The 12,433-nt window shown below is 38.2% G+C and overlaps 1 protein-coding gene across 1 annotated transcript; it reads left to right on the forward strand.

The window, feature by feature from the left end:
* The first annotated feature begins 1,156 nt into the window (after positions 1 to 1,156).
* LOC121432180 lies at positions 1,157 to 12,230 on the forward strand. Its single transcript, XM_041630037.1, has 10 exons — positions 1,157 to 1,568; positions 5,715 to 5,916; positions 6,387 to 6,586; positions 7,764 to 7,920; positions 8,918 to 9,141; positions 9,522 to 9,914; positions 10,485 to 10,826; positions 11,249 to 11,409; positions 11,772 to 11,888; positions 12,204 to 12,230. The coding sequence occupies exons 1-10, from the start codon at positions 1,157 to 1,159 to the stop codon at positions 12,228 to 12,230; spliced, it is 2,235 nt and encodes a 744-aa protein (XP_041485971.1).
* The last annotated feature ends 203 nt before the right edge of the window (positions 12,231 to 12,433 follow it).

Consider the following 12,433-nt stretch of genomic DNA (forward strand, 5'->3'; position numbering starts at 1 on the left):
GCCCGGACCATCCCTTTAATTCTTTGTGCAACATTTCATTGGATCAGGAAACCCGATGCTGTGCAGTCCCCTTTTGGATGCAATTGCATTGTTTTCCATCAATTCAATCTTGCCTATCATGCCTATGGTGGGTGTGTAATCCTGTTGACATCGGGATCTACATTCGTCTGGCACGATTCTCGATGCTTATTAGGGTGATAAAATTTGACAGATAGACCTGTCGATACTAATTACCCTGCAAACATTACTCAACCAGACGCCGAAATTGATGTCGGAGTTGAACCAGCAAAAGAGCACGTTCCCTTAAAAGCCTCTAGAAATACATAAGTTTTATGATCGAAATGCCTGTTTATTTAAAAAAAACAGGTTTGATGGACACCCCGATCATCATGATCACAGACTCGATATATTGCAGAATAATTCAGTGCAGTAACAAATCATGAACATTAATTTATGAACTATGTCATCAAAACAAAATTACCATCATGATTTTCTGTATACTGTAAAGCAAATCATAGATTTACTGTGTGATTTTCATACTAAAATATTTTCGAGCACAAGTCTCCGATAACTGAACTTAAGGCGTTCCCCATCTAGTAGGCCTATTTTGAAGATTCCACGTTCTCCATATTCGAACTTGTGATGGTTAAAAAAATATTATTTTCTATCAATAAAAAGAAGCGAAAACAATATCTGAAACTTTTTTATTTCTAAAAGTGAATATGTCCTGAAACATGATGATGTTAATTTTCCATCGTAAACGGACTGCCTCATTGCTGAATGTGGTCAAAATTTAGATACTTTGTTTGCATAGATCTTTTGAATGCAAAGGACGGTCTAATAAAAAGACATTGTCTACAATGATAAATTAATTGTCATGATATACCGTAGTAATAGTCAGACATCTGCGCTTCTTAACCATTAGAAACCGATGATAGTTGCCAGGGGCCCGTAACACAAAGCTTAGCAATGATCGTAGAACATTTTTCTACGATTGATTCCATAGACTACAATGTACAATCAATTGTGAAAATCAAGCGTACGATCGATCGCTAACCTTTGTGTCACGGGACCCAGATCTGACAACTTGTCGGGACTATAAAAATTGGTGAACTGATGACATCTATGCAATTGTCTTGAACTGTCTCTGTTTGTAATGCATACAGGATCCACCGAGAGAGTACTAAACCTATCCGCATCCGACAGGGTTGTCATAGACTATCCTGAAACGCCTGGATCTTACGGTGACAACCTGAAGATCACTTGGTTGATACACGTCCCTGATAACAAGAGTGCACTCCTCGAATTCACACGTTTCGGCCTCGAGCGCGGCTTCGATTTCCTTCACGTTGGCTTCGGCAGCGAGCCCGGATTGGAGGAGACGAGATTGATCACGTTGAGTGGTGACGAACGACCGACGGCTGGAATATGGGAGAAAGATAGACCAATAGGCACCGATGGGATCAGAACGAGACATCAAACATCGTGGCTGCTCTTCACTACAGATTCATTCACACCGACAGACGTAGAGGGCAATCATGGGTTCTCTGTCACCGTTAGCGCAATCGGTATAAAAATGTGATTTTGATCAGTTTCGACGGTACGGTGGGGCCGGAAAGTTCTGGTAACGATTACTCTATAAGCCCCTTTTACACCTTCACGAATGAATCACAGATCATCTAGGATTGTCAATCCGTGGGGTCATCCGTGAACATACTTGCTTCTCATCCGGCATCATCCTTGATGTACCGGCATATCAGGAAGAATTTTTTTATCCTGGTGTACACGGACGGACAATCCCGGGACAATCATCCGTGTTCATCCTTGTAGCCACCTTTTACATCCGTGTATCTACCGAATGCATCCGGGAAGCTCCTTTTAAAAATCGGGGGTCCTTGTTAATACCGGCTGTTTTCGGGGTCGAAAGTTTTTTTTTCCATTGTCTGCGTACATGAACAATAGTCCGTGTTCATGTCCATGTATGTGCTCGCTTCAGACGTTTACAAAATGAAAGAAACTTCAAACCTGGCCAATGCTCTATAGATATCCCAGTAGAGATCGTTAAGGTCCGTGTAAGAACCCAGTAACATCCGTGTATTCCGTGTTGACTTCGGAGGAGCGTTTCATGAAAGTTGTCAGCACTGACAAGTTAGCTTTCTCCGACAGTTACCATAGTAACTTTCAGAGGCAAGTGCCTCACAGCCAATCGAAACCAAGGATTTCACTGAAATTGTCAGCACCGACAATTTAGTCAGTGTTGACAACTTTCATGAAACACCCCCCCCCCACCCCGGTATAGCTTATTAAGCAGATCCCCAGTGCTACCTTGTCTATGTTTGTAGAAACCGCTCTTTTTGGAACATTTCCGTGTAAGTACCCAGTTGAATCCGTATTCACTCCGGCAATGGTAGAAAAATATCAATTCGGTACAATCATGGAATGAGATCCGTGATGATCCGTGTGGCATCTTTGAGCATGTTGAAGGTGTAAAAGGGGCTATAATGTACACTTCAGACGTTGCAAAAAAAACGAAAGAAACTTCAATCTTGGCCAATATCCTAGTAGAGAACCTAAGCCACCCTGATGGTCCGTGTGAGGACCCAGTAACGTCAGTGTATTCCGTGTTGACTCCCGGTAGCTTATAAAGCAGATTCCTAGTGCTATCTTGTCTATCCTTGAACTTTTCTGTACATGTCCATGTACATAGGCGGATCCAGGGGGGGCACGAGGGGTCGCCCCCCCCCCCCTATTGGCGGAGCAAAAAAAAGAAGAAAAAAAAGGAACAAGAAAGGAAAAAAGAAAAGGAAGGGAAAAGAGAGGAGAAAAGAAGAAAGACAAACGTAAGAGGAGGAACATGATTGAATAATATAACATGAGGGGAAGACTTTGAAAATAATTTTTTGAAAAAATCTATTTGTTAGGATATAAAATTTTGAACTTTCATTATTTTGTTTGATTTACAAATTGATTTAAAAAAGGTGCTCTTTAAAAATGTCTGTGTTATGGTCTGAATATTATCATTTTCTGCTCGCGCTGCGCGCTCGCAAAATTTGAATGAAAACTTGTCAGGTACCTATTATTTTCCTGTATTCCATAAAGTTCTCAAAAAGTTCCCTATTCAAGTCAGATTGTCAAAACGTATCAGCTAGCGCTGCACGCTAGCATTTTGAATAGTGAGTTATGTATATCCCATTATTAATTCTAAATCAAACTACTTTGATGGCAGTTTATCAAAAATTTCGGCTCGCGATTTCTGCTCTAATTGATAGATATCATGCATCTTATTCATAATTACAAAAGTGCTTTAAATGACATTGTCCAGTTTTCAGGCCATAATATTAACATATTTCGCGCTCTCATGCTTGGGAAGAGAAATATGAAGATAGTCATCATTTTCATATGATGACATAATGCCCTTATAGAATGTCCCGGTCCTATGTAAAAACTCAAGGTAATAATAATAAAATACATCAGCTCTTTTTAACTGTGATCCATCACAATTCACAATTTTCCCACAAAGTGTTTGCAATACAGAGCTTAAATTGACCCTTTCTTAGATCGGAATATCATATATTTTTAGCTCGCGCTTTCAGCTCGCTTTATTGATTTTCATGATAAGAAAGGTACTTAGAAAACCCAAAATTCTAGGCCGAAATCTAAAACACACGTTAATTCAGATACGCAGATTGTTCTCTATTTAAATCATTATCCAGTTTCAGATCACAAAATCAAAAGTGTATTCTCGCGGATAAATAACTTATCCTTTTCATGATGAAACATGAATAGAGTGTCCAGAATTTTTTCGCTCGCGCTTCGCGCTCGCATCAATAAAGTTTAGTTTGTATACTCAGATTATCTTCCAAGATTACCAAAAGTGCTTAGCATTTCCATTATTCAGGTAAAAAAGGTCAAAAATTTTCAGCTCGCGCTTCGCGCTCGCAATATTTGAATGTTGAAATATGTAACATCTTCATGGCTAAATGCAAGCAGTCCATAACAGGTACAATTTCGAGGAGTACAAAACGTATACAAAAATTTTCTGCTCGCGCTCTGCGCTCGCATTATTAATGTAAGGAAGATTCCCACTTACTCATGATTTACAAACACTAATTGAATAGAGTGTTTTGTTCAGTAGGTCTAAACCTGGAAATTTTTTGCTCACGCTTCGTGCTCGCATGTTTGATTATATACCTATTCTGTTAAGTTACAAAACGTGCTAAGAATTTCAATTCCTTAGGTTAAAATGTCTAAAAATTTCGGCTCGCCCGTTGCGCTCGCATTATTTGATTTTTAAAAATGTGTAACGTATTCATGGCTAATTGCAAGCAAGTATTTAACAGTACCTTTTCCATCACTTCATTTCTGCTCACTCTTTAGGTTCGTCGTAGTTATTAACTTGCATACGCATTTTTTTTCAGGAAAACAAACACTTCCCAGAATGTTCAAAATTTTAGGAAAAAGTACATAAGATTTCCAAAAATATTAGCTCGCGCTTCGCGCTCGCATTATATAAATAAGGGTCATGGTATTATACATTTATGTGTCATAAGAATAAAGCTAAAAAGTGACCATTAGGACTTCCCCTTCAAAGAAACAAAAAATCCCGGCAAAAATCATATTCGAGCGGCCGATCAGGGAAAATATGGCTGAAAGAAATTCCGGCCCCCCCCCCCCATTGGCGAAACCTGGATCCGCCCCTGCGTGTAAATACCTAGTCAAATCCGTTTTCACTCCGGGACACTCCGGCAATACTAATTTGACACCCGGATCACAACGGAGTGAGATCCGTGTTGCATCCTTGAAGGTGTAAGAGGGGCTTTATAGCGATTGGCCATGGGGTTGATTTCCACGATTGATTGCATTCATTATTGTATGATCAGCCGTAAAAAAATACAGCTCAGTGAACAATCGCTAATAGCTTTATGTTACGAGACCCGATCAGATAATGATTACAATAGGCGGACTTTTGTGTATTAAAATGGTTTGACCCCTCAAAATACTTCGTCCATTCCAAAGGTTCCGCCGCCACTGACTTACGATGGGGAATCGTGGATGCGAGGCAGTTGAACTACTACGGTAAAACCTCAATAACATTTGCTCCAAGGCGGGCTTACAATGGCCGTAAATACCTGAATTTGAGAGATTTCTGCGGCGGCCGCAGGGTAGACACAGGGGCCGCGGAATGGTTTTGAAGGGGGGGGGGGCTATGAAAAAAAATCACAATCAGATGATCATTATTTACCTTTTTACCCAGCCCCGCGTTTCCGCGGCCCCTGCAAAGCTTGATTCTCCGATTTTCGACAAAGACTGCTCTGTAATGAAGGCATTTTTGACAAAAGATTCTCAACGTTCCGGAAATGGACGGGGCGGATAATTGACAATATTTTACCTATAGTTGTAAACAAGGACAATGTTTGACGGGGGAGGGGGGTTGACCTTTTTAATAATAAAACGTTAAACATTTTAAGACCAACCTTTTTTTGGGGGGTTAAATTTCTCTGGACCAAAATGTCCTTCAGTTTGTATTGAAAAAGCATTTTTTTTTGCTTGTCAAATTTAAACCAGCACCCCATGTTTAAAAAAAACATCCCAGGGCCCTGTTCCTATATGACTGTTGGCGAATTTGAATATTAATGAATAGGGAATATAGGTTGCAAATAATGTGCCATTCTTTCCTTTTCTACAATTCTATATATATATTACATTCTTTAAAGACGAAGGTGTGGACTATGAACCAGAGAGAGATTTCTGCGATCATACAAATGTGAAGCAACATGGAAAAGTACATCTTCCAAGCTATAAGCAAGGAGCAGCGGTTGTGTATCTTAAATCGAATACACTGGTATCTTACGTATTCCAAGCAGAAGAAGGCGCGTGTCTGGGGATGTACCTGAAAGAATTCACAACCACTGACAGGTGAGAAGTTCATTTACTTGCAGATTTAAAAGTTCAAATTAAATTTCTTTAAAAAGTTTAAACTTATAATAGTTAGATATTCCTGAATAAGAATACTCATCCGTAAATTTAAACTAAATTCTTAATCTCTGCTTGCATAACTTACCTTACTTTTTGCATTGATCATGTTTGAAGGTGAGCAATTTCGAACAAACAAATTACATCTATGATGAACTTTGGATCGGATAAAAGTCAGATATTATTCAGGAAATTGAGTTTAAGAATACAAAAAGAATAATTATAACAGTACATTGCAAAATCATATTGTGAATATAATACATTGCCAAGGGGAACAGCCCACTCGTCATAGCCCAACCCACCCCCAAATACCCGCACCAAACAAACACCATTATGCAAGTGGTGAAAACCTTCCGAGCTGGCCAAGATAAACCTATGTGTTAACGACTTGGGGGAACTTCTCGTTTGACCAGGAGTGCCATACTATACATTGGAGATGGCAAGGAGGTTGGGAATAGAGACACTGTACTACATCGTCTGGTTGATACAACTACCCAGTTTGATGCATTCCCTGTTGAAAGCACAGGGAGATGGATGTGGCTTATGTTTGCCAATAGCTACAAAATCAACGAAGAGCAGAGTGGCTTCAAATTACGAATCACAGAAATAAAGCGTAAGTTTTTACTTCCTCACCCCCCCCCCCCCCCTGATAAGGTCGCTGAACATAATCGGTGTAAGCTTAATTTCACCAAGTGAATAGCCAATTTTTACAAGCTGGATGCTACTCCGGCTGATCAGTAGCACTACTCATAATCAATATTGATATTTTTAAAAATCTGGAAAAGCAAAACGAAGAAGTTGTAAGCTTAATTTCACCAAGTGAATAGCCAATTTTTCAAGTTGGCTGCGACTCGGGCTGATCAATAGCACTATTCATAATCAATATTGATATTTTTAAAAATCTGTAAAAGCAAAACGAAGAAGTTGGAAGCTTTTCTTTCGGCTATAGGAGAATTGTAAAAGATATATATATATTAATTCACAACCTGGCTGTACTGTAAAATATTGAAGAATAAAAAAATTGTATTATTACCAAACCCTTATTTCCATTTTCAAACAATGCATCCAACGTCTTTCATTTACCAATCACTACAGACCAGGCAGATCTTTGCGCTCATCCACCTCTGGCTTACTTGTCATTCCGAAAGTTTCAAAAACTTGGGGGGAAAGATCATTTGCTTTTGCATGCCCCACTTTGTGGAATAGCCTTCCTGTCGAAACTTTCACAAACTCTTAGCTCTTTATGCGCCTTGAGCACTCTACAGAATGGATTTTGCGCTTTGCAAGTCTCATTATTATCATTATCATCATTAATGTGGGGGCGTCGTGGTCTAGTGATTGAGACTATCGTCTTTCCATCTGAGGGATATGGGCTCGATTCCCAGCCACAGAGTGTTTTCTTTAAGCAAGGAATTTACCCTCATTGTGCTGCACTCAACCCAGGTGAGGCAAATTGGTGCTTAGGAAGTGATTCCTCAAAAAGCTGTGAGCACCGGAATCGGAGCGGAGCGCCTTGAGCACATAACAACGAGGATAAGTGCTCTATCCAAATCCTTTATTATCATTACTATCAACGTGAACATGACTTCGAAATATATCAATCAGAAATGTATCAAATAAGCGCCAAAGGGTCAATACATTCTAGATAAATTGGACCAATGTTGCAAATAATTTCGTTCACAGAAAACCGAAAACTTCGTGTGTTTTTATCTCTCATTTTGTTAAATATCTGTATAGCAAGCTAAAACGCTATTCGATTGAAAATGTCGATATCTTCCTTTATTTTTTAGCTAACATCACCCTGACTCCAGGAGTCCCTTATAACTTCTCCTACGATGGGTCTGCAGAACGTCCAGTGCCGACGTCAAATGTATACTCCGCATCTTGGACTGTTGGCGCGCCTCCTGGAACAAACATCCGAATAAAATTTCTGAAACTGGAAATGGAGTAAGATTTTTTTTTTTTTTTGGGGGGGGAGAGGAGGGTGATGAACGGATTGGATATGATTTTGTGATGTTATTTTGAAAGTACACGGATGTCAACCATGTCCCTTGGATCCTAGTACCACAGTCTCTTCATCTAGAATTTAAAGGATTATGTCCACAAGGGATTAAATTAGTCTTCTCTTTTCCCTTCTGAGAAAATTAAAGATGTTTTTTTTTTATTCCCCTATATTGCAGATATTCTAAATGTTATAATCTTTACATAGCATAATACCCGAACATGAGAATGTAAGATTACATTTAGAAAAAATCTGCAGGTCTTAATTTTTTTCTTTTGAAATTTTCTATGCGTGCCTTTATGTAATTGCGCACATCTATTTCTTTTTGCTTATGAGGAATCGTTGTGGCATCGACTTCCGTTTTTTAAAATGTAAATTATTACAGTGCTCACGAAACCAACATTGCAAGTAGTCTCAATATTTTGTTTTAAAAGTGGAAGTGGTTCAGTTTATTTTCAAAAGGGGTTAGATCAAAAAAATAAAAATTGGGAAAAAAATAATGGAGAACCGCAGATTTCTTCTAAATGTGATTTTACATTCTCATAGTGAATTATTATGTTAAATCAAAGCTTATTGCTTTCAGAAACACTGCAATATGAGTGAATTAAAAAAAACCTTAATTTTCTCTTAATGGCTAAAAGTGGACCTAACCCCTAATTAAAATAAACTAACATGGACCTATCCCCTTTTGAAAAATAAAGTACATTTTCTTCGCCCATTTCTAAATGGTTTTTCATGGGAATTTCAAATTTTCATTGATTTTTTTTCTTCTAGAGCTAGTAAAAGTGTACAGATTGCGACCAAATAATTTGATGAAAAAATTGGTCTAACACCTTTCCGAAACAAGCTCCTCAAATATTCACCTAACCTAATCGTATACATATTTAGATATCAGTGACTTCTAATCATGACATGTTTCCTAATTATCATTTGTTTTTACAGTGTTAATCTAGATTTCTTCATGATCGCTGATGGTTGGACTTACCTACGATACGAGCAGTACAGGTATGCCGTTTCTTCAGGAACGTGTCAAAGTGATACTTCCGGGCCACGCCCTCTAGATGATGTCATCATCAATCTATCACGAGTTTTCATTGGTTTCTATGGATTCGACGAAGGCGAGGACAGCATCATTGAGGTGGAGCTTAGTGTGGTGGAGAAAGATGGTAGGTATATTATTTTTTATGTGTCATTATTGGATATCCAATCTGATGTTATTTAAATCAGTCGGTAAGTCATATATGTATTCATATTTCCTCTGTCAAATCATGTATCAGACAATTCACATTCATTTCATTCTTTTCTGAAGACTATTCCTACCTGTTTAATTTCATATTTCATTGTGCTATCTTTCACGTTAAGACAAATTCTATATTGTCAATAATCCCAACTGTCATTGTCAAATGAATAAATGTTATCTACTCATTTATTCATTTCAACCATGCCAGATAAATAAAGGGGCAAATGAAAACCTGTTTGGGTCTTTTGATACTAATTACCTGATGACACTTAACAAACATAAGACTATGTTTTTATCCCCCTTCAGATCAAGACTACCCTACTGGTGACCATTTACCAGGAGATGTCATACCTGTTTCACCACGTAATGAAACGATATTGAAATCACCAAATCACCCAGGAGAATATCCTCATTCTAGTATCATGACATGGATCTTTCGCGTTCCTCCACTTTACCACTTCAATGTTCACTTCGAAGACTTTCATATTGCTGAGGGTCTGGATAAGTTAAGCATCGGAAATGGAACCGCTCCCTTTTCGAGTGTATACGAAGTGTTTTCCGGCGGCGAATCGAAAATTGACGAACAAGACACGGTGCTCACAGATCTTCAAATCACCAAACAGTACATGTGGATTAAAGTTGAAAGTTACCAACTTGCAAAAGATGGGAGCTTTATAATTAATATCACCGCTGAGATTGGTGAGTAGACAATGATATATAACTAGAGCATTGTTATTTGAATGGTCATTCTTTTCCACGAAATGTCCCACGATTCGTAGATTAGTAACAATCGTTTTCTTTCCTTTGCTCGATGTTCCAATAGGGCTGTTAAATATCTTTAAAATCTTATTCATTCTAAATAAATACGAATGGTCTCACTTGATTCTTTAAAACTATACTATTAGGTATCATCATATCGAAATTGAAATAGATTGGTTAATGACTGCCCGAAGTGAAAATGCATGCGCCATATCACCATTTTTTTCTGATCAATGACCACTGTGACTATTGTGACTACCTTATCAATTTAGATCATCGCCATTACTACACACATTCACGAGCCTAGTGTATTTATTAATTCTATCAGTAGAATTTTTTTATAAATACAGATACTACAAGGTCAACTATTTCTCTACTATCGTTTCAAAGTTACCTTTAACATTACCATTACTTAGAGGATCGGTAATATAAAATGTAATTGAGTTTTCAAGTGGACTTCGACCTCAAGATGTTTGTTTAAATCTCGACCCCTTCCCCCTCCTGCTTTAGATAAAATTGTCCTGGCCAATGATGGGTCTAAGCTGCTTATGTCGCCGTATTACCCTCTCCATTATGAGAACGAGGCATACGTTGAATGGGAAGTAGGGGTGTCATCGGGATATGGTGTAATGGTGCATTTCATTGAGTTTCATCTCATAGACGATGGAGACACTCTTACCGTAGAGGACGCTCTCCCGGGTGCTGAGGACAGTATCCCAGCAATTTTCACAGGAGTTGACATGCCGTCTGACTTCGTCCTTTGGTCTACTGAAGCTCGAATACGCTTCGAAACAAATTCGGAAGGCGTCGGTGCGGGTTTCAAAATCAAAGTTCAGCCTATGTTTGGAGAAGGTATGTTAATGAATCTCGACAGAAATCATCAATTATCAGTGGATTATCAAAAAATATATTTGCTACAATTCTACCACCCCGATCACATTACTAAACAAGAACGGATAAAAATTTTTTCTTAAAGACTTACTTCCATTGAGGTGTTCTTAAACATCGAGTAACCGATGAAAAACTTATATGTGTACGTGTGTGTGGGTGTGCGTGAGGGTGTGTGTGTGTGTGAAATTACCATTGTTCTTTTCATCCATTTCTTTCACAATATTCATCCATTTCATCAATTTCTTTCATAATATATATATATATATATATATATATATATATATATATATATATATATATATATATATATATAATGAAATTACTGAAATATATCACATTATGAAACAAGGTCCGTTTTCTTTTCAACATTACAATTGATATAGGTCATTGTCTTAGCCCATTAGGGTTAGAAGGGGGTTGGATTCCCGATGATAGTCTGTACTCTTCTACCCTAATTGACCAACAACACGCCGCAACTCACGCCAGGCTTAATGGCCCCTCAGCATGGGTTCCAGAACCGAACGATCCAGCACCAGTGCTCACGGTAACACCATTCATGAGTGGATCTGGGATTTTATTTGGATGAATAGGGACTCAAAATATTCGCATATCCCCCCCCCCAAAAAAAAAAGCTTCCCCAAAACAGGTTCTCATTTTAAAAAAGTGGGGTAGTCATGTTTCAGAAAAAAAGAATTTACGATTGGCATTATTTTCGGACAACGGAAAGGGGGCTCGTTCCTATGAAAAATATAGTTAAAATAATTTCTCCCCATTTTTTTAGTTCAGTAATAATTGAATCTCTTTCAACACATTTCGTATTTTCAACAGAGTAGCAACGTTAGTCATTTTTTATTTATTAATATAACATTGCAGTTACGATTCGTCTCTTTGGTGTTTCCTCTGCAGGTTCGACTCAAGACAAAGTCTTATGTAACGGGTGTGGTCGTCCAAAGTGGTCCTGACAGCATCGGCAACTGGGTAGACTCTTTCACATTTGAATTTCCTCCCAGTGATGAAAATGAGGTTTGTTGGAAAAACATAAATATCTATCTGTATTAATATTTGCATGAATAATGTTAACACGATAGCTCAGTCAGTAGAGTGGGGTTTCGTATTCCGGTGACCCGGGTTCGATTCCCAATTAGTGCGCTAGTGCCCTTTGGTAAGGCATTTAAATCGTCATTACTTAAGCCGTTTGGTCAACTGGTTGCTTGCGTACAAGCATTCATACTTTCTCAGCAATCGGGTAAGAAATCACTACCATTTACCAACGAATCATTAATTACATAACTTTAAAAACCGGTGACTTTTTCCTTTGTAATTAATTTGTTTAAATAGGACCAGAATCGAGAGCAACGGGACTGAAACACGACAGTTTAAGAAATCATGCTTAGAAAAATAAACATGTGACCAAATAAAAAAAAACCTCACAATGATTAAAAACCTGTGAAGATCATGATAGCTTTCTTTCTACCAACTTGCCCTCTAAAGCACTTTCCCAACATAGTCGGAACAAGTATTTGAGTTCTATGAAGCAACAAATACAGTATCTTTGAATGTGATAATAT

This window comes from Lytechinus variegatus, chromosome 18, assembly GCF_018143015.1.
Source record: "Lytechinus variegatus isolate NC3 chromosome 18, Lvar_3.0, whole genome shotgun sequence".
In the NCBI taxonomy this organism is placed as follows: Eukaryota; Metazoa; Echinodermata; class Echinoidea; order Temnopleuroida; family Toxopneustidae; genus Lytechinus; species Lytechinus variegatus.